Below are 23,660 nucleotides of genomic sequence, written 5' to 3'. Positions count from 1 at the left end.
TCCTAGAGACATTAACGACACTCAGGTGTGTTCTATTTACTCATTATGATGTTCCTTTTAAAATCTGTGTTTTATGTTGTCCTTTGCAGAAGCTTGAATTGTTTACCTTGTGCGTTCATTACCTGAGTGAGTTTTCGAGACTTAGTGTTATTGTTTTTCAGGTGTACTCTGATCCTGCGGCTACCGTTTCTAAGTAAATGTCTGCTTTTTTATTTTTACCCATCTTCCAATAGGTGTCCTTCTTTACGAGGTATTGAAACATCTCCCTGGTCTTTGTGGTTGAAATTCACTGCTCAGTAGAGGGATCTTACAGATAATTATATGTGTGGGGTACAGAGATGAGGTAGTCATTCAAAAAATATGTTAAACATTATTGCAGTCCATGCAACTTGTCCATTTTAAATTCAGGCTGTAACGCAAAAACAAGTGGCAAAAGGATTTTTCCACATTTGACATTTTTTGCAAATTTGTTAAAAATAAAAAAACTAAAGACCTTAAAAACAAAAGTATTCCGACTCTTTGCTATGAGACTCGAAATTGAACTCAGGTACATCCTGTTTTCATTGATCATCCTTGAGATGTTTCTACAAAATGATTGGAGTCCACCTGTGGTAAATTCAATTCATTGGACATGATTTTGAAAGCCCCACACCTGTCTATAGAAGGTCCCACAATTGACAGTGCATTTCAGAGCAAAAACCAAGCCATGAGGTAGAAGGAATAGTTGTAGAGCTCTGAGACAAGATTGTGTCGAGCGGAAGGGCACCAAAATATGTGTGCAGCTTTGAAGGTCCCCAAGACAGTGGCTTCCATCATTGTTAAATGGAAGAAGTTTGGAACCACCCAGACTGTTCCTAGAACTGTTCACCAGGCCAAACTGAGCAATCGGGGGAAAAGGGCCTTGGTCAAGGTGGTGACCAAAACCCGATGGTCACTTTGACAGAGCTCCAGAGTTCCTCTGTGGAGATGTGAGAACCTTTCAGAAGGACAACCATCTCTGCAGCACTCCACCAATCAGGCCTTTATTGTAAATTGTCCAGATGGAAGCCACTCCTCAGTAAAAAAGCACGACAGCCTGCTTGGAGTTAGCCAAAAGGCACCTAAAGGACTCTCAGACCATGAGAAACAAGATTCTCTGGTCTGATGAAATCAAGATTGAACTCTTTGGCTTGAATGTCAATCGTCACATCTGTAGGAAACCAGGCACCATTCATCACATCGCCAAAATACCATCCCTACAGTGTAGCACGGTGGTGGCAACATCATGCTGTGGGGATGTTTTTCAGCGGCAGGGACTGGGAGACTAGTCAGGATCGAGGGAAAGATGAACGGAACAAAGCATGGAGAGATCCTTGATAAAAACCAGGAGTTTTAGGACATCAGACTGAGGAAAAGGTTCACCTTCAAACAGGACAACGACAGTAAGCAAACAGCCAAGACAATGCAGGAGTGGCTTCGGGACAAGTCTCTGAATGCCCTTAAGTCTGGCTCTGGCTGAGACCTGAAAATAGCTGTGCAGCGACGCTCCCCATCCAACCAGACAGAGCTTGAGAGGATCTGCATAGAAGATGGGAGAAACTCTCCAAATACAGGTGTGCAAAGCTTGTAGTGTCATACCTAACTTATTCTTTACAGAGTCAAGTATATTTGTCAAGGCCTCAATTATTCCTTGACTTGCACCATTCATTCTCGCTGTCTATAACTTCTAATAGTAACAAATTGGGAGAGAGTGAGGTGATTGCCATTTTGAAGTTCCCACATTTGAAGTTGGACATTACATAATTGGGAATAAGCTGGCTTATCCTCCACAAACGTCACACCCCACAAAAACATTTCCTGGCATAACTTCATAGTTTTTCAGAATTCTGATCGGTTTTATGCTTCAGCTGAGATTATTCTTTACAGAGTCAAGTTTATTTGTCCAGGCCTCAATTATTCCTTGACTTGCACCTTCTCGCTGTCGTTAATTCTAAAGTTACAACTTCTAATAGTAACAAATTGGGAGAGAGTGAGGTGATTGCCATCTAAAAGCCAACATTTATTTTGCGGCAGTGCTGCCTGACAGCATCGTCTCTGATTGATTAAGTAACATAATGTAATATGTTAAAAAGGTAATAACTCAAAAAAATATAAAAGAGGGACTTTTGATGTGTATACTAATGCAAATCCATATGTTAAATGTGGTTACCATTAAGCTACCTACCTTTTTAAAGTGATTCCAACTGGTACCAATGTTTTAACATTTCCAACTACGAAAGAAACAAACAAGATGTAGGGTATAATACTTACAACCATACCATTTAGCGACACCCAGCAATCTTGGGGGAAATCTTGTAGGAGGGGAACCAGGAACTGTAGACAACCATCCCAGTGGCAGAGCAGTAGCATCATCCCTATCAGATTAAATATTCTTACCACAGCACTGGCCAGGTCGTAGGTCATATGGAAGATCTGGAGACAGAGAAAAGAGAAGGGGGAAAAATATGTTAAGATACAAGGATTCAAATATTAATAGTTCTGGGACAAAGATGATTGCTCCGAAACGCGACATTATTAACCATTTTTGAAAGGAATTAAGTTACTAACCTGAAGCTCAGTATTTCAGTTTTACATTCCTAAGATTGAGCACCCTTTCAACAGTCCAGAAAATACTTCAAATTGTGGTTAGAGCGCAAGCATACTACAACTATCCAAAAATAGTTGTTTTTGTAGTCCAAAAATGTAATTTTAAAGCAGTAGTAGAGAGGAGAGCCGCAGCCATTTTGGCCACAGGAGAATTTCAATCACTTTACAACACGGTGTCAGTGTAATTCACAGATGTTTGGGTATTCAGTATTTGTCATTGACATCATCCAAAGTAAACAGACCACAGTGAAATGGCAAAAAATGTAAGGTTGCTGTACGCAGGGGGAATAAGTTCAGAAGAGGGCATAGCCAAGCCAATGCACTAGCCAATAATAATAATAATAATAGCACATTTCAAAAGCTTGTAATGATCAAATAACTGTTTCTTTAAACTTTAAACTTAAACTAACTGATTTCTAACACTTCCAGTTTAACACTTCCAGTCAGACATGTTATTCAATTAACACGTAAAGCATTTTCCTTTAAAACATATTTTTTAGTTACAGTTGAACCCCCATCCACACTATACATTCTTTACTAATACCCATATCAACTATCCAAAATAAACTGGATTTAACCATGGAGACATGAGATGACATGAGCAGACAGAGGGAGAGAACCAGAGAGATAGAGATCTAGAGAGAACGAGAGAGAGAGAGAGACACGATAACAATGATGTTGCTTAGTCAGAGCGAACCAGGGCGCTGCTAGAATAAAAGCCAATCTACAGTGTGACTGAACAGGTCTGGAGAAAAGGATTGGCTGACATTGGATCAGAACAAAATAGAATCTCCTCACACTTATATGAGTTCCACTCTATCTGCTAATTAGTTCTCATTTGCATAGGAAACCCATTATTTCTCTCCTGGCTCATTATTCCATTACCCATTTTGGCCAAAGTGCCAATTACTGTCTTTCTGAAAAAAACCTGGAAGTGTTTGAGTGAAAATTCACAAAGTTCCAGTTTCACATGACAAACCAGCTATCACCCATTTGTTAAAAATGTAAAATGCAACATTTTGTTGAACCTGTCTACTGCCTTATCCCTCGTCCCCCACAACATGAAGGACCCAATCCGAGGGGTTGATGAGGTAATTTCTCCATAAACTGCCTTAAAAGTCACTAATGCATGCATTTAATTGAGTTTTAATGGGTTCTTAAGGTATTAAAATAAAAGAAATGTTATTCTTAACGTTTTTTTTCTATATTATTGCCCTGAGGGGGATAAATAAAAGCCATGTCAGAGACGCAAACTCGGTCTCAACCTTTAAGTCTTTACTGAAGACTCATCTCTTCAGTTGGTCATATGATTGATTGGAGCAACGAACCACCCTTGCTGTCTCTGCCTGGCCTGTTCCCCTCTTTCCACTGGGATTCTCTGCCTCTAACCCTATTACAGGGGCTGAGTCACTGGCTTACTGGGGCTCTCTCATACCGTTCCTGGGAGGGGTGCGTCACCTGAGTGGGTTGAGTCACTGATGTGGTCATCCTGTCTGGGTTGGCGCCCTCCCCTTGGGTTGTGCCGTGGCGGAGGTCTTTGTGGGCTATACTCAGCCTTGTCTCAGGATGGTAAATTGGTGGTTGAAGATATCCCTCTAGTGGTGTGGGGGATGTGCTTTGGCAAAGTGGGTGGGGTTATATCCTTCCTGTCTGGCCCTGTCCAGGGGTGTCCTCGGATGGGGCCACAGTGTCTCCTGACCCCTCCTGTCTCAGCCTCCAGTATTTATGCTGCAGTAGTTTATGTGTCGGGGGCTAGGGTCAGTTTGTTATATCTGGAGTACTTCTCCTGTCCTATTCGGTGTCCTGTGTGAATTTAAGTGTACTCTCTCTAATTCTCTCTTTCTCTCTTTCTTTCTCTCTCTCGGAGGACCTGAGTCCTAGGACCATGCCTCAGGACTACCTGACATGATGACTCCTTGCTGTCCCCAGTCCACCTGGCCGTGCTGCTGCTCCAGTTTCAACTGTTCTGCCTTATTATTATTGGACCATGCTGGTCATTTATGAACATTTGAACATCTTGGCCATGTTCTGTTATAATCTCCACCCGGCACAGCCAGAAGAGGACTGGCCACCCCACATAGCCTGGTTCCTCTCTAGGTTTCTTCCTAGGTTTTGGCCTTTCTAGGGAGTTTTTCCTAGCCACCGTGCTTCTACACCTGCATTGCTTGCTGTTTGGGGTTTTAGGCTGGGTTTCTGTACAGCACTTTGAGATATCAGCTGATGTACGAAGGGCTATAAATTTGATTTGATTTGATAAATACCTAGTTGGAATGCTGTTGAATGCTGTAGAGTCAAGGTCTGGAAAAACAAATAGGCCTAATGTAATTCAAGATATTCAAGCAACAATGAGGAAGGTTTTGCCCCTTGTAGAACATTTGCACCTCCTCACTATTATTATAAAGTCAAGGTATCTGAAATTATATCGCAAGACAGTCTTATCGTCAATTCCGTGGTCATAATTGCTGAATAACTACTAAGCAAGCAATACATATTATAGAAGACAACTTTTCACAGCTACAGATGTAGGATCTTAATTTGAGCCAGTTTGCTACAGCAGGAAAATATGTGGATTATAATTAACAGAAATTGTTGTAGGGCATAATACATTTTTCGTAAAGGAAAATTGAGTCCGGAATTTCAAAGTGGAAATTACAATCTTCAGAAGCCTTTTTAACCCATTACAGTCTATGCCATTTTAAAAACATGTACAACCCCTTGAAGTATCAAAAAAAATCAAACTTTTTGGGATGAAATATATATATGTATTTGGCCTTACTGCTATTAGACCATACTAACACATTGAATAACAGATTCACCAAATGGAACAACATGTATTGAACAATCTAAAGGAACTTTGTTCTGAAGTGTCTGTCTATCTAAAGGAAATAAGAAAGATCAGGAAACATATCTAAACATTTTTTGGTACTAAACAATCTCCATATGTACTTCCCTTCATTTTGTCAACTGGTACCAGGGGACCTTCAGACGAGTCTTCTGAGGCCTGTTGGTGTCCTAGATATGTATGTGTTAGTGAAAGTCTCACATTTGTGAACAGAGGGGTCATATTAGTGTAATGCCCAAAATTTTCAGACGCTACAGACAGAAGTTGGCAGATCGGCTATACTGACTTCAGATGAGTCCCAAGAGGCTTTTTACATTATGCTAATTCAATTTCCGTGGGGGAGCAGACATCAACTCTAGGGGGTTAAACCTCCTGCACCAGGGTGATCAAATTAAGACCCTACATCTGTAGATACCAACACATAAGGGTTGGGGTCAATTTCATTAAAATTCCAGTCAATTCAGTATACTGAAATTCCAATTGCATTTATCTTCAATGCTTTTCAATTAAGAAAGTTAAATTGGAATATTGTTTCCTTCTGAAATTGACCCCAACCCTGCAACACGTCGTAAATACTGAAACTGCATGACAACACTGACCCAGGCATGACGTAGCAAAATGGGACAATCACATGTACCCTAAGCCTTACTTTCGGACTTGATTTTCCCTTACAAAATGTATAAATGCCTACAAAAATGTAATTCATTATAATCCACATACAGTGGGGCAAAAAAGTATTTAGTCAGCCACCAATTGTGCAAGTTCTCCCACTTAAAAAGATGAGAGAGGCCTGTAATTTTCATCATAGGTACACTTCAACTATGACAGACAAAATGAGAAAAAAAATCCAGAAAATCGCATTGTAGGATTTTTAATGAATTTATTTGCAAATTATGGTGGAAAATAAGTATTTGGTCAATAACAAAAGTTTATCTCAATACTTTGTTATATACCCTTTGTTGGCAATGACAGAGGTCAAACATTTTCTGTAAGTCTTCACAAGGTTTTCACACACTGTTGCTGGTATTTTGGCCCATTCCTCCAAGCAGATCTCCTCTAGAGCAGTGATGTTTTGGGGCTGTTGCTGGGAAACCCGGACTTTCAACTCCCTCCAAAGATTTTCTATGGGGTTGAGATCATCTGCAGATCATCAAAAGTTAGTGATTTATTTAATCTCTTTCTGCTTTTTGTGACTCCTCTCTTTGATGGAAAAATTGCTGAGTTTTTCTTTGGCTTGGTGGTGACCTAACATAATCGTTTTTGGTGCTTTCGCTGTAAAACCTATTTGAAATCGGACACTGTGGTGGGATTAACAACAAGATTACCTTTCAAACGGTATTAAATAGATGTATGTTTGAGGAATTTTAATTATGAGATTTCTGTTGTTTTGAATTTGGCGCCCTGCACTTTCACTGCCTGTTGTCATATCGTCCCGTTAACGGGATTGCAGCCCGCAGCATGCACCCTCGCGCACCCATATTACAATTGTCACTTTCTCACTCTCCCACTCAAAGTTCTGCCCTCCCCTTTTATTTTCTACTGACTTCATGATGACCCCATGATGTACTGAAGAAAAAGCATGTGGATGTATTGAAGCCAAGACATACTGGAGCTCTACTGCCAATAGCCCTTCCATTAACCTCATAGGACATGTCTCTCTCACACACACACACACACACACACACACACACGGGCCAGATATAATCTCTTCTGCCAATGACCCTCTCATTGACCATCCAGGACCTGTCACAAACATGCAATCATCACGTCCCTGTCTGTGAGGGAATGTGATTGGACATCCTCCCTGTTACTCAGTCACTCAGGCCAAGTGCTATTCAGGTGTTGTCATTTGCGCTACGCCATGTGGACCCAACATTTATAGTTGAAGGTTTTGTAACACTCCCTCGTAGCGCAGTAGTCTAAGGCACTGCATCTCAGTGCTAGAGGTGTCACTACAGACTGGTTTGATTAAAGGCTGTATCACAACCTGCTGTGATTGGGAGTCCCAGCATCGTCCGGGTTAGGGCTTGGCCGGGGTAGGCCGTCATTGTAAATAATACATTTGTTCTTAAATTACTTGCCTAGTTTAAAAACAACACTGCACCATCCTTAACAGAACCCACCTGAGTCTTCCCTCCCTCTCATGCTGTACATCCATCCCCCTCCATGTCAAGGACAAAGCAGGCCATGCTAGGAAGCAGAACGGAAGAGAGAGGAAGGAGTCCAAATACAGACTGATAGATCTCAGTGATGAGTTGGTTCACTGGATCTCAGTGATCCAACTCATCTGTGGGGAGGTTCAGTGGCAGTACAAGGGAAGGCTAAAACTTGCCAGCAGAGCTGAAAGGATGGCTGCTTGTCTCACCGTCTCAGTGCTCTGCTCTCTCCTGCTACCTACCACTGCATTATCTTTACTCGCTCTGTTACTTGCCAGCAGAGCTGAAAGGATGGCTGCTTGTCTCACCGTCTCAGTGCTCTGCTCTCTCCTGCTACCTACCACTGCATTATCTTTACTCGCTCTGTTAGCGCTACTTTATGTGTCACTGTGTGTTTGATTACACACAGGAAGAAAGAGAGAAACAGCACATGTATTAAGCAACATACTCCTGCAGGACTCAGAGAGGATGGGAAAAACAGGAAGCAGCAACTTTGGCCTATTTGAATTGCTAATGTCTCCCTCACACCCAACGTGGCAAAAACAGAGATGTCTTCACAGTTTGTCTACGCTGTCCTCATCAACGACATATAATTGAAAACAAAAGAGACCGATGGAGGGAGAGAGATTTGTGACCTGTTGCCACAAGAAATGGGCAACCAGTGAAGAACAAACACCATTGTAAATACAACCCATATTTATGCTTATTTATTTTCCCTTGTGTTCTTTAACCATTTGTACATTGTTACAACACTATGTATAATATGACATTTGTAATGTCTTTATTGTTTTGACATTTCTGTATGTGTAATGTTTACTGTTAATTTTGATTGTTTATTTCACTTTTGTATATTATCTACCTCACTTGCTTTGGCAATGTTAACACATGTTTCCCATGCCAATAAAGCCCCTTGAATTGAATTGAAAATTGAGAGAGAGAGGGAGAGTATGAAACATGAAGCAAGAGGGCGAGATGCTCATAGCAGTTGAGTTAATAGCATCAAGTTGTATATTACTTTCCAGGAGCTAAACAGACTTTGTCTAGCTGCAGGTACTCAGGGGCTCAATCCACCTTGCTGGAAAACCTCTCTAACCTACAGTAGGCCTACAGGGCTGGGGTGTGAATTTTTCATGAATCATGATATCCTACCCTAGCCTGGTAGTATAGCTCAGGAGCTTAATTGTGCTTCAGTGACTTCAGAAAGTATTCATACCTCTTGACTTATTACGCATTTTGTTGTGTCTGAATACAACATGTATTAAATCTTTTTTTTAATCTCACCCATCTACACACAATACCACATCATGACAAAATCAAAACATGTTTTTAGAAATATTTTGCAAAGTATTCACACCCTTTTGCAATGCCACTCCAAATTGAGCTCAGGTGCATCCAATTTCTGTTGATCATCTTTGAGATGTCACTACTTGATTGGAGTCCACCTGTGGCCAATTAAAATGTTTGGACATCATTTAGAAAGAAACGCATCTGTCTAAACAAGGTCCCACAGTTCACAGTGCATGTCAGAGCAGAAACTATACCATGAAGTCCACGGAACTGTCCGTACATTTCCGAGCTAGAATTGTCTGGAGGCATATACAGTGGGGAGAACAAGTATTTGATACACTGCCGATTTTGCAGGTGTTCCTACTTATAAAGCATGTAGAGGTCTGTAATTTTTATCATAGGTACACTTCAACTGTGAGAGACGGAATCTAAAACAAAAATCCAGAAAATCACATTGTATGATTTTTAAGTAATTCATTTGCATTTTATTGCATGACATAAGTATTTGATCACCTACCAACCAGTAAAGATTCCGGCTCTCACAGACCTGTTCATTTTTCTTTAAGAAGCCCTCCTGTTCTCCACTCATTACCTGTATTAACTGCACCTGTTTGAACTCGTTACCTGTATAAAAGACACCTATCTACACACTCAATCAAACAGACTCCAACCTCTCCACAATGGCCAAGACCAGAGAGCTGTGTAAGGACATCAGGGATATAATTGTAGACATGCACAAGGCTGGGATGGGCTACAGGACAATAGGCAAGCAGCTTGGTGAGAAGGCAACAACTGTTGGCACAATTATTATATGGAAGAAGTTCAAGATGACGGTCAATCACCCTCGGTCTGAGGCTCCATGCAAGATCTCACCTCGTGGGGCATCAATGATCATGAGGAAGGTGAGGGATCAGCCCAGAACTACACGGCAGGACCTGGTCAATGACCTGAAGAGAGCTGGGACCACAGTCTCAACGAAAACCATTAGTAACACACTACGCCGTCATGGATTAAAATCCTGCAGCGCACGCAAGGTCCCCCTGCTCAAGCCAGCGCATGTCCAGGCCCGTCTGAAGTTTGCCAATGACCATCTGGATGATCCAGAGGAATGGGAGAAGGTCATGTGGTCTGATGAGACAAAAATAGAGCTTTTTGGTCTAAACTCCACTCGCCGTGTTTGGAGGAAGGAGAAGGATGAGTACAACCCCAAGAACACCATCCCAACTGTGAAGCATGGAGGTGGAAACATCATTCTTTGGGGATGCTTTTCTACAAAGGGGACAGGAAAACTGCACTGTATTGAGGGGAGGAAGGATAGGGCCATCTATCGAGAGATCTTGGCCAACAACCTCCTTCCCTCAGTAAGAGCATTGAAGATGGGTCGTGGCTGGGTCTTCCAGCATGACAGCGACCCAAAACACACAGCCAGGGCAACTAAGGAGTGGCTACGTAAGAAGCATTTCAAGGTCCTGGAGTGGCCTAGCCAGTTTCCAGACCTGAACCAAATAGAAAATCTTTGGAGGGAGCTGAAATTCCGTATTGCCCAGCGATAGCCCCGAAACCTGAAGGATCTGGAGAAGGTCTGTATGGAGGAGTGGGCCAAAATCCTGGCTGCAGTGTGTGAAAACCTGGTCAAGAACTACAGGAAATGTATGATCTCTGTAATTGCAAACAAAGGTTTCTGTACCAAATATTAAGTTATGCTTTTCTGATGTATCAAATACTTATGTCATGCAATAAAATGCAAATTAATTACTTAAAAATCATACAATGTGATTTTCTGGATTTTTGTTTTAGATTCTGTTCTGTACCTATGATAAAAACTACAGACCTCTACATGCTTTGTAAGTAGGAAAACCTGCAAAATCGGGCAGTGTATCAAATACTTGTTCTCCCCACTGTATCTGGGGAAGGGTATAAAACCATTTCTAGAGCGTTGAAAGTTCCGAAGAGCACAGTGGCCTCCATCATTGGTAAATAAATAAAAACATTTAACTACCCAGTCTCTGCCAAGAGCTGGCAGTCCGATCAAAATGAGCAACAAGGCAAGAAGGACCTTGGTCAGGGAGTTGACCAAAAACCCACTGACTACTCTGACAGAACTACAAAGTTTGTTGGCTGAGATGGGAGACCCTGCCAGAAGGACAACAGTTCCTACAGCGCTTCACCAATCTGGGCTTTATGGTCGCCAGATGGAAAAAAGCACATGACAGCATGCCTGGAGTTTGCAAAAGGCACGTAAAAGACTGAGAACATAAGGCAAAAGATTCTGTGGTCTGATGAGACAAAAAGATAACTATTTGGCATGAATCCAAAGTGCTATGTCTGGAGAAAACCAACACCAACCCTACTGTAAAGCATGTTGGTGGCAGCATCATGCTATGGGGATGCTTTTCAGCGTCCTGATAGCATGATACATTTGTAAATTGCAAAGACTTTGAAAAACATGTTTTTACTTTGTCATTATGGCGTATTGTGTATAGATGGGTGATCCAAAAAATCTGTTTAATCAATTTTGAATTCAGGCTGTAAAATATCAAAATGTGGAAGTCAAGGGGTATCAAATCAAATGTTATATGTCACATGCGCAGAATACAACCGTGAAATGCTTACTTACAAGCCCTTAACAACATTGCAGTTTTAAGGAAAATAAGTGTTAAGTAAAAATTGATAAAGAACAAATAGTTAAAGTGCAACAATAAAATAACAGTAGTGAGGCTATATACAGGGGGTACCGGTACAGAATCAATGTGCGGGGGCACAGGTTAGTCGAGGTAATTGGGGTAATATGTACATGTAGGTAGAGTTAAAATGACTATGCATAGATAATAACCAGAGAGTAGCAGCAGCGTAAAAATGGGGGTGGGGGATGCAAATAGTCTGGGTAGACATTTGATTAGCTGTTCAGGAGTCTTAAGGCTTGGGGATAGAAGCTGTTAAGAAGCCTATTGGATCTTGACTTGGCAGTCATTAACACTGTGTCTCAGAAGTTTCCGTCCATGACTGACTGATGCAACCCAAAAAGGGTTGAAGACAGTTAATGAGTACTTGAGGTCACAGAGAAAGTCTGGACATGCTCTCCCTTATGTAAGGAATTGGGCAATTTCCCATGTTATAAACACATTTTGTTCATAAAATAATGATAAAAAATATTCTTTCAAACTGCAGATGTTGATTTAGTCATGGATCCATCACGAATTACTATGAGAATAAATATCACTGATTTACAGAAATATTGGAACAAAGCACCATATTTTCCAATCCATCCTCATGTAAGAAAGCTAATGTTTAAGTTCCTTGCTCAGAACATGAGAACATATGAAAGCTGGTGGTTCCTTTTAACATGAGTCTTCAATATTCCCACGGAGGAAGTTTTAGGTTGTAGTTATTATAGGAATTATAGGACTATTTCTCTCTATACGATTTGTATGTCATATACCTTTGACTATTGGATGTTCTTATAGGCACTTTAGTGTAACAGTATAGCTTCTGTCCCTCTCCTTGCTCCTACTTGCGCTCCTACCAGGAACACAGTGTTACCCATGCAGAGCAAGGGGAACAACTACTCCAAGTCTCAGAGCGAGTGACGTTTGAAACGCTATTAGCGTGCACCCTGCTAACTAGCTAGCCATTTCACATCGGTTACACCAGCCTAATCTTGGGAGTTGATAGGCTTGAAGTCATAAACAGCGCAATGCTTGAAGCATTGTGAAGAGCTGCTTGCAAAACGCACGAAAGTGCTGTTTGAATGAACGCTTACAAGCCTGCTGGTGCCTTCCATTCGCTCAGTCAGACTGCTCTATCAAATCATAGACTTAATTATAATATAATAACAAACAGAAATATGAGGCTTAGGTCATTAATATGGTCGAATCCGGAAACTATCATCTCGAAAACAAAACGTTTATTCTTTCAGTGAAATACGGAACCGTTCTGTATTTTATCTAAAGTTGGCTTCCATAAGTCTAAATATTCCTATTACATTGCACAACCTTCAATGTTACGTCATAATTACGTAAAATTCTGGCAAATTAGTTTGCAACGAGCCAGGCGGCCCAAACTGTTGCATATACCCTGACTCTGCGTGCAATGAACGCAAGAGAAGTGACACAATTTCACCTGGCTAATATTGCCTGCTAACCTGGATTTCTTCTAGCTGAAATATGCAGGTTTAAAAATATATACTTCTGTGTATTGATTTTAAGAAAGGCATTGATGTTTATGGTTAGGTACAGTCGTGCAATGATTGTGCTTTTTTCCGCAAATGCGCTTTTGTTAAATCATCCCCCATTTGGCGAAGTTGGCTGTCTTTGTTAGGAAGAAATAGTCTTCACACAGATCGCAACGAGCCAGTCGGCCCAAACTGCTGCATATACCCTGAATCTGTTGCAAGAGAAGTGACACAATGTTCTTAGTTAAAATAAATTCATGTTAGCAGGCAATATTAACTAAATATGCAGGTTTAAAAATATATACTTGTATATTGATTTTAAGAAAGGCATTGATGTTTATGGTTAGGTACACATTGGAGCAACGACAATCCTTTTTCGCGAATGCGCACCGCATCGATTATATTCAACGCAGGACACGCTAGATAAACTAGTAATATCCTCAACCATGTGTAGTTAACTAGTGATTATGATTGATTGATTGTCTTTTATAAGATAAGTTTAATGCTAGCTAGCAACTTACCTTGGCTTCTTACTGCATTTGCGTAACAGGCAGGCTCCTCGTGGAGTGCAATGCAAGGTAGGTGGTTAGAGCGTTGGACTAGTTAACCGTAAGGTTGCAAGATTGAATCCCCGAGCTGACAAGGTAAAAATCTGTCATTCTGTCCCTGAACAAGGCAGTTAACCCACCGTTTCTAGGCCATCATTGAAAATAAGATTGTGTTCTAGTAACATAAAGGTGTAAAAGGAAAACATTTAATTAAATAAAAAAATTGACCAAATCGGTGTCCAAAAATACAGATTTCCGATTGTTATGAAAACTTGAAATCGGCCCTAATTAATCGGCCATTCCGAATAATTGGTCGATCTCTAGTATGTATTGTAGACTGCACAGTAGCCTAACAAACAAATTAACACATTTCGTGAATAAAACAATGATAAAAAATACTTTTTCAAAATGCAGATGTTGATTTAGTTATGGATCCATAAAGAATTACTATGGGAATAAATATCACTGATTTACAGAAATATTGGAACAAAGTTGTCTAATGAAGGCAAACAATTTAGAATCCTCCGATCCTGTAGCCTATTCCTATGCTATTGGGTCTGGGATGTCTACCTCTTCCGTCTGGCCAGGCCCACTTCTCACTCTCAGGGCCGCCCACCTGGCCGGTGTCATTCTGCGACTGGAGCCACACGTTAGGAGAGGGGTACATTCACGCATACTCCAACTCTCCCGCTGCTAACCACCGGTCCTGGCAACCATCATTGCGCACACATGCTCCCCATTGTTATGCACACCTGGACTTCATCATCGCCCTGATTCTTTCCCCTTTATTTAGCCCTCAGTAGCCTCAGTCTTCAGGCAGTATTGGTTTTGTTAACGTTCAGTACACTACTCCTGTTTTGTTTATCTTCATGTTTGTTATTACTAAACTGACCTGCTTCCTGACTCCCTGCGTATGTTCAACTTTTATTCAATGAACACCAAAGAAAACCGCAATCAAGTAAACAGAAATCAGCAAACTCAAACACATTTTCCCCAACACAATCATTAATTTATTAATTCATAGCTAAAGAAATGTATGTCTCACAAGCAAAGGACTCATGCAGGCTATGCAAAGGACACATCAAGTTGCACGCAGCGTACACACAATGCCCTCTATGTATCTTTAAATTGGGGGCGGCTGTAAATGACCTCCAGTTAAGGTTACTGGGGATTAATAGAGGATTTATTTGAAGGGATTAAAACAGTGACTGGCTATTACAATGAAGGATGACAAACTATTTCCAGGGAAATGGCTTCCACTGCCTTCCTCTTAAATTTCTTGCAATCTTTCCTCATCTGTTTTTTATTGTGACAGTAGTAATGTGTGCAATTGCAAAAATATTGTGCTGTGATCAAATGGAAATTTGTGATTCTTTTCAACTATCTTATTATTTCCTCCTCGTCTGTTGCTAAGTTAGGAGTTAGGAGAAATTCATATACAGAGCAAACAAAATACTGCAAGTGCACATACAGTGCCTTGCGAAAGTATTCGGCCCCCTTGAACTTTGCGACCTTTTGCCACATTTCAGGCTTCAAACATAAAGATATAAAACTGTATTTTTTTGTGAAGAATCAACAACAAGTGGGACACAATCATGAAGTGGAACGACATTTATTGGATATTTCAAACTTTTTTAACAAATAAAAAAAAGAAAAAAGTCATAGCCTACATGTTCTTCTCAGGTTTATGTTGTGTGATATTTTTTTGTGTTCTCTCTTTCCTCCTACATTTCTTTACGAAAACATTAACTGCGAGGCCATGCAGAGCAGAGTAGAGCAGAGGGTTTTATAATGAGGGCCGGGTCCCTGACTGTTGTTGTCTGTTACTGTCACCATCAAGTCCCAGTAAGGGGTCTGTGTGTGTGTGTGTGTGTGCATACGCGTGTGTCTTCTCTTCTCGCCATGGAGAAGTCCCTGCCTCCCTGCATCCTCATTCCTCTACTCTGAATGTGTCTCTCTGAACCTTCAGGCTCTGCACACTGCCGGCTGGATCTATTTTGGTCCTGCGTGTGTGATAACCTCCACACTTCTGTTCATCCTTAATCTGTACATTTCCATTCTGAGCAACATCTACATGAGCAGGGGCCCTGTCGTATGGGCGACAGTTTAGTTCAGACTCTTTTAGCTATCCTAGCTATAGCTGCTTGGCTTCTCCTTGCATGTAGAGCCACAGACAAGGGGAAGGTAAATAAATTACAGGTCCACACATTACACTAATTTAAAGGTGCAATCTGAAATACATATATATATTAAATGACTCATTTTGTGTTTCTTGTGCCTGATTGGACCAAACTCAACCAAATACAAGTGTGTGTTTGACAAGTTCATAATGCTACAAATTAATCAACTTCTTTCAGCCTTCAAATATAAAGGACAGGACAGGATGGGAAGCCCAGAGCTGTCACGCCCTGACCATAGAGAGCCCTTGGTTCTCTATGGTGTAGAAGGTCAGGGCATGACTAGAGGGTGAGCTTGTATAATTATTTCTATGTTGGTGTGCTTGGTATGGTTCCCAATTAGAGGGAGCTGGTAATCGTTGCCTCTAATTGGGGATCATATTTAGGTAGCCTTTTTCCCACCTGTGTTTTGTGGGAGATTGTTTTGAGTTAGTGCACGTGGCACCGTTGATGTCACAGTTCATTGTTTGTTTCTTTTTGTTTGGAAATTTCGCATAAATATTTGGAACTTTAATCACGCTGCGCCTTGGTCCGTCTATCCACACAACCGTGACAAGAGCAATGGATGGATGGCAGGGTAGAGCATGTGCTCTGTTGTTCTAGGCTCCTTTGAGTTGTGTTTTTTGACAGATGTCACGTTCTATCCTTTTATTTCCTTTGTTTTGTTATTTAGTATGGTCAGGGTGTGATTTGGGGTGGGCAGTCTGTTTGTTTTCCTATGATTTTGGGATTTCTATGTTTCGGCCTAGTATGGTTCTCAATCAGAGGCAGGTGTCATTAGTTGTCTAGTTGTTAGATCTCCTGTGCTTAACCACAGCCCGGTTCAACCTGTGCCTGCACTCTGGAGGGTCCGGGCTAGAGTCGTTATCCAGCCTGGTGGAGTGGTGCCAAGGCTGCGCTCCAGTGCTCCCCTACAGCCCGGTCCTTCAGGTGCCTCCTCCTAACACCAAGCCCCCTGGAGGTCTCCCCAGCCTGGTGGGTCCTGTGGCAGCCCCACGCACCAGGCTGTCTCTGTCTCCTCCCTACAGCTGCTAGAGTCTCCCGCCTGTCCGGCCGCTGTGCCGGAGTCTCCCGCCTGTCCGGCGCTGCGCCGGAGTCACCCGTACATTCGGGACCCATTTCTAGGGTCCCCAGTCCGAGGTCGGCGGCGAGGGTCGGCGTGTTTAGGAGGGCACAGAGGCTGACAATGGGGCGGAGAAAGACTGTGGTGAAGTGGGGTCCACGTCCCGTGCCAGAGCCGCCACCCCGGACAGACGCCTACCCAGACCCTATAGGTTCAGCTTTTGCGGCCGGAGTCCGCACCTTTGGGCAGGGTACTGTCACGTTCTGACCTTTATTTCCTTTGTCGTTATTTAGTGTGGTCAGGGCATGAGTTGGGGTGGGCAGTCTGTTTGTTTTTCTATGATTTGGGGATTTCTATGTTTGGGGATTTCTATGTTTCGGCCTTGTATGGTTCTCAATCAGAGGCAGGTGTCATTAGTTGTCTCTGAGAATCATACTTAGGTAGCCTGGGTTTCACTGTTTGTTTCTGTGTTTGTTCACCACACGGTACTGGTTTCGGTTATTCACGTTACGTTTATTGTTTTTGTATTTTTAGTGTTATGGATACAGGTATCCTGTTATTTTCTCTCCTTCTCCCCTCACAGGTGAAAATCATCACTCCCCAATCAGAAGACACCTCCTCCTGTTTCCTACCCAATCACAGCTCCTTTCCCTTGGTTTAAAAACCCTGTCAGTTGTTTGCTCTAGAGCTCAATCTCTCTGTAAATGCCATGTCTGTAGATCTCTGTTTCACTCTCTCTTTATGTATTGAGCTATCTTTTGTTTGAGCACCTCCATAGCACTTTGTCCTCACCTGTGAGTATTGTTTTTGGTTATGGTGTTTGTTTGCTGGTGGGAAAAGGGGAAACCAAGACAAGTCGCCCATGGGCATACACTACCCGTAGGTAGACTTTGTTAAATACACTAGGTAGAACTGGGCGGACCACCAACTGTATATTTGGTTAGTTAATTAGCTGTTAAAGTAGGCTAGTCTAGCTTAGGGGTGTTTTTGAATACTTATTGTTTCTTTCCTTGGGTCCAGCTCACCTTTTCCTGCTCCCCCCCATTACCGTGTGTTTTCTAATAAACCACGTGTTTGACGGTAATTTAGTTGTCTGTGGTTATTTCGTTCTCACTTTTACTTTGTCACTATTATAAATTGCATGAGTTATGTTACGGGTCTCGTTACCATCCCCCCCTAGACTGTCGGGCCAAAAGGGATTCGTAACAGTGTTCAGTTTGTCTTTAAAATTTAAACATCATGAACACTTACCACGCCGCATCTTGGTCCGATCCATACTACACCTTTTCAGACGAAGAGGAGGAAAACCTTTACACGCCATGCATTTTTATTCACTATGCATTCTGATTTACTCTGCATTTTGATTCATTATGCACTTTCAAGAAAATTACAGTTATTTGGTATTGAATTCAATTATGGTTGAATTGGAATTTGAATAAATGCTGATCAAACCACTGACACAACCATTAAATGTCCTGTTCCCTCCATTAATATTTTACTTCTGGTAATTTTGGCAGCTATAATTAGCAATGGTGGATTACCTGTCTGTCCCTCCCCCTTTATCTCTCTCTCTCTCCTTGGTAGATGGCAGATGTTGCGTGCATTAGGGCTCCTCTCTATATGAGCAAGGAGAATAATTACATTTGCAAAAGGCAAGTGGATAAAGCCCATTGAGACTGACGTGAATAGCCATCATGCTGAATGTAGTTCTGAAAATACAGCCAACATGGCAGTCATGAAATTTTGTCAGCCGGTGATTGTCATTCAAATAACTGCCGGTCTCACAGTAATTGACTGTTAATTAACATAAACACATTTAGCATCTCGGCTTCCATGCATAGCCTACAAGCCACTGATGCTGAACAGTTTAACATTTACATTTTAAAAAGTCTAATAAATCCATGTAATGTAGCCTACACCATCCCAATGAATCCATTATATTTTAGGCAGCTCTAAAGAAACATATGAAGAAAATGTAGCCTATTTCAGAAGAACAGAATAGCATATCCTGAGTCATCCTTATATTAAGCCCTGATCTGGCTATGCCATTTGGCTGTTGGCTACACTAGTTCATTTAGTTGGAAAGATTTTCCTTGAAACGGGTTCAATACTTTAGCTGGCCTTTCTCAAGCTTGCCAGGTGCGATGGAGCCAATGGAAAGTCACAATATTGCAAACCCCACCCACCTGAGACTCCAAGCAGGCTAAAGAAAATAGTATTTGAACCCAGGTCTAGCATAGATTATCTATACTGAGAATGTATTGATTCCCATTACTAATTAGATTTCTCTAATGAGTTTACCAGTAATAGAACTAAACATAATCCAACAGAAATGGTAACTGGATTATAAAGAGTGGTTACTAACTAAACTAAATGAGGTTAAAGGGAGAGATATAGTGCCATTAACCTGCCGTGCTGTGACCTGACTAACAGGAGCCATTTGTAGACCCGGTGGCTTACAGTGCTGTCACAGGGAAGAAGGCAGTTGGGTAATACTTTTGGATAGGGGATGCCTCTGATCAGGCTCTATCTTTAGTGTGTGTTATAAGCTTTGGGTTTTTGCTAAAAAAAATATTAAATTACAAGGTTGTGTGTGGTTTTCCCTGATTGGAATCAACCTCGTTGGTCAGGATGTGTTGCACCTGTGCTGGCATAGGTGATATTTAAGAGCAGCTGGCCCAGAGCACCAACTGGCAGGAGCAGTGTTGGGATTAGTTACTTGAAAAAGTACATATTACTTGTTACATTTTACAAAAGCAACGCATTACTTTACAATATTCCTTTGTGTGGAAAGTAACGCATTATATTACTTTGACGTATTTTCATGAAATAATTATTAAAATCTCACCGTTTGTTTGAATGTCAGAGAGAGCAAGGCGCTACCACAGGATACTAACTCAGGTTTGATCCCTAGTTCTCCTTCGGTGGCGCTGCTTTCCTGTCCTAGTCTACAACTGCTGCACTCTATATGGGCTGCTTAATTAGCCATATATACTGTAAGCCAAACATATGTACATATTTCCTATCTTTTCATTCAAAATCTTTCTCTCAAGCCGCCAATTCTGGTTATAGACCGCATGTACACCTTAAAGATGTATAGAGGGCACACTTGCCAGGAAAGCCCTCTATGGGCAGTAGAGATCAAGGGCAAAGATCAGAGGTGTGCCCTCTATACATTTCCAATGACAGCAGCCTTTTATGTAGTGTTCTCCCATTTGGTTAGCGCCACTTACTTTGAACTCCATATTGTAAGTTGGTGTAAGTTTTTGGTTTGGTTTGCCTTTTCTGGGGCATGATGAGGGTCTCTTAAGACACAGTTATTTTTTACTAATCAACTTTCAGTGGACACCCTCATGAGTGTCTTTGAGAACCCCTCCTAAAACCCCACCTGTTTCGGGTTTGTGCTTGTCTGTGGTTCATTTGATCTTTTTTTTGTGATTGACGATGTTATGAATTTGTCTTAACAGTGTGTGTGCGTACGTGAAGCTGCATACGTATGCAGCTTCACACACACACACAAATACACTGTTAATGTTTGAATCTCTCATTCTTCACATATATAGACATGTATAATTTATTTTCAAATCTTGGAATTGCACTGTAATGGCTTTACTTTTTGTGTCTCTTTATTCTGCATTATTATTTAAATGTAAAAAATGAATAGCTTACCCTTATTTGCCCCTCCACATTGATTGCTTAAATTAAAAACAATAACCACATTTTAAATTACACATTCACAACAGTTCATTCATGGCATTTATCACCCCTCACACACTAAAGATAGTGCCTGACAAGAGGCATCTCTCATCCAAAAAAACCTCATGATCTGTACACTCTCTAACAGTAATTTATTGATTACTGATTAGTAATCAAGTACTGATTTTAATTATATTACGCCATTTTCATTCACAATTCAGAAGTCCGTTCAAAATGACAGACATATTTGACCAACCTGTAGACTAGTATCAAAATACCAGCAGAGCCATACTCTCTAGGATCGCAATTGTTTAAACCATTCACAGAGCAAACAACGAGAAGCAGCAAACTAGGACAACAAATCATTAAACTCCCCAGTCATTCATGGTTTTCAGTTGAAATACAGCAGGAGGAGAAATGCCATGTTTCTAACAAGGGAAACTACTGCTGGTAATTCGACTTAAACCATTTCACACAGCCCTGGTGGTGCTACAGCCTGTCTTCTCACACCCAACCAGAGATGGAGGAGGAGGGAGAGGATAGGGAGAGAAAAAGTAGGAGAGAAAGAGAGAGCTGCAGAGAGAGTATATTGGATAGAGATGTGAGTGTGTGTTGGTGTGTAAGTCTTGTGTGTGTGTGTCAGTGTACTGAGGAGACAGTCTGGGAGGATTATACCTCCATGTGGATAAGAGGGAAGACGGAAAGAGGGATTTGGCTGGATTGTATGTGCTACAGCAGAGTGAGAGAGAGTATGTGCTACAGCAGAGTATGTGCTACAGCAGAGTATGTGCTACAGCAGAGTATGTGCTACAGCAGAGTATGTGCTACAGCAGAGTATGTGCTACAGCAGAGTATGTGCTAGTATGTGAGTATGTGCTACAGCAGAGTATGTGCTAGTATGTGCTACGATTTTAGTTTATTACGTTGCTGGAAGCTTATCTTCTTTTCAAAAACAAAACTAAAACAATAACAAATGCGCCTGGGGGTGACCAGTGGCACTGTTCCACCTTTCACAGATCTCAGCAGTAAAGGAGACCCCGTAGGTCGCACTTGCAAAATAGGATTTAACCTCAATCTTTACTGGTTAAATACATATACTGCAGGCAGCAGTATAATTATACAAACACCCTTCCATTCCCAGCCACATCACTAGTTGCTTTGTAGGTGAATTTAATTTGATATATAGTGTATTCTCAATATGTTAAGACTTTGAGTGGTTAAAAATGTTTACCTATATGCATATACTAGAACTAATGCCTGAGAGGATACAGTAAATGAACATGAGGAGAAATAATTTTGATTCACAATGATACTGTAGTACAACACATTTAACGGCAGTGTATCTGGACTAATAAAAAGCATAACTAAGTCCAGCCAAATTCTTCTTGTGGAATATTTTCTCTTTGCAAATAGATGCAGCAGAACATGAATTCGGAGACTCAAACGCACCAATAGATTCTAATGAATCACTTGGTGCATTATGCCGCCATTACCGTAGGTACATCTCCCATGCATGTCATTAGACTTCACTCAACACACAATCTCTCTCTCTGTGTGTGTGTCTCTCTCTCTCTCTGTATCTCTCTCTTGTGGGTAACTGGAGGGTAATAAGTTACTTCAATACAGATAATAATACGATTAGGCTATTCTGTATATACTGAACAAAAATATAAATGCAACATGCAACAATTTCAAAGATTTTACTGAGTTATAGTTCATAGAAATCAGTAAATTGAAAGAAATTCATTAGGCCCTAATCTATTGATTTCACATGACTAGGCGGGGGTGCAGCCATGGGTGGGCATAAGCCTATCCACTTGGGAGTCAGGTCTACCCACTGGGGAGCAATACCCAGCCAATCAGAATTGGTTTTCCCCACAAAGGGGCCTTATCACAGACATAAATACTCATCAGAACCCCCCCTCCTCCTCCTTAGACGATCCCAAAGGTGAAGAAGCCGGATGTGGAGGTCTTGGGCTGGCATGGTTACATGTGGTCTGGGGTTGAAAGGCCGGTTGGACGTATTGCCAAATTCTCTAAAACGACATTGGAGGTGGCTTATAGTAGAGAAATTAACATTAAAATCTCTGGCAACAGCTCTGGTAGAAATTCCTGCAGTCAGCATGCCAATTGCACGCTCTCTCAAAACTTGAGACATCTGTGGCATTGTGTTGTGTGACAAAACTACACATTTTAGAGTGTCCTTTGATTGTCCCCAGCACAAAGTCCACCTGTGTAATGACCATGCTGTTTAATCAGCTTCTTGATATGCCACACCTGTCTGAAGGATGGATTCTCTTTGTAAAGGGGAAAACTCACTAACAGGAGCGTAAACAAATTTGTGCACAACATTTGAGAGAAATAAGCCTTTTGTGCACATGGAAAAATTCTGGGATCAGCTAATGAAACAAGGGACTAATACTTTACATTTGTTGTCACGAACCGGCTCAAAGCCCGTAACAAAAGGGAGACAACGTGGAGATAAGGAGTAACAAAACATATATTTATTAAATAAGTAACTAAGTACAATATACAATGGTGTGTGTAATCAGTAGTGTAAGTGAGTGTTTTGCATGCATGAATGTGATAATGCAGGGTGTTGAAAGGTGCCAAAGCAAACAATAAAAAAACACCAAGATATACAACAAATTCTCTAAAGGTGTCTGTCATGGAGAGAGTCTCCTCCATGAATGTGGAAGAGGTCTATTTATCCTGGGACACACCCGGCCCAGGTGTTTCCCATGTAGCTGACGACCCTCCCAACTCCGCCCACCGGCATCCTAATAAGGAAACAAGAACAAAGAGAATACGGCAGACAGAGTGGGATGGTTGTCACAGTTGTGTTTATATTTTTGTTCAGTATATTTACATAAAATTCAAATTCTGTAAGATTTCCAGACTTGGTCCTCCCGAGTGGTGTAGGTGTCTAATGCACTGCATCACAGTGCTTGAGGCGTCACTACAGACCCATGTTCAATCCCAGGCAGTGTCACAACCGGCCGTGACCGGGAGTCCAGTAGGGCGGCGCACAATTCATCTGGGGTAGGGGAGGGTTTCGCCGGGGGGGCTTTACTTTGCTCATCGCACTATAGCAA

At 41.5% G+C, this 23,660-nt stretch overlaps 1 protein-coding gene across 1 annotated transcript in view; it reads right to left on the bottom strand.

Annotated features, from left to right (window-relative positions):
• Window positions 1-23,660, bottom strand: part of LOC109868709 (potassium/sodium hyperpolarization-activated cyclic nucleotide-gated channel 1-like) — a 185,814-nt gene that overhangs the window by 116,040 nt on the left and 46,114 nt on the right. The window contains exon 3 of the mRNA XM_020458430.2: window positions 2,290-2,451. Within this exon, the coding sequence (XP_020314019.2) occupies window positions 2,290-2,451 (162 nt within the window). The remainder of the gene's footprint in view (window positions 1-2,289; window positions 2,452-23,660) is intronic.

Source organism: Oncorhynchus kisutch, linkage group LG23 (assembly GCF_002021735.2).
Source record: "Oncorhynchus kisutch isolate 150728-3 linkage group LG23, Okis_V2, whole genome shotgun sequence".
NCBI classification, from domain to species: domain Eukaryota; kingdom Metazoa; phylum Chordata; class Actinopteri; order Salmoniformes; family Salmonidae; genus Oncorhynchus; species Oncorhynchus kisutch.
The sequence above is the reverse complement of the archived record's forward strand: the minus strand, read 5'-3'. Positions and strand labels throughout refer to the sequence as shown.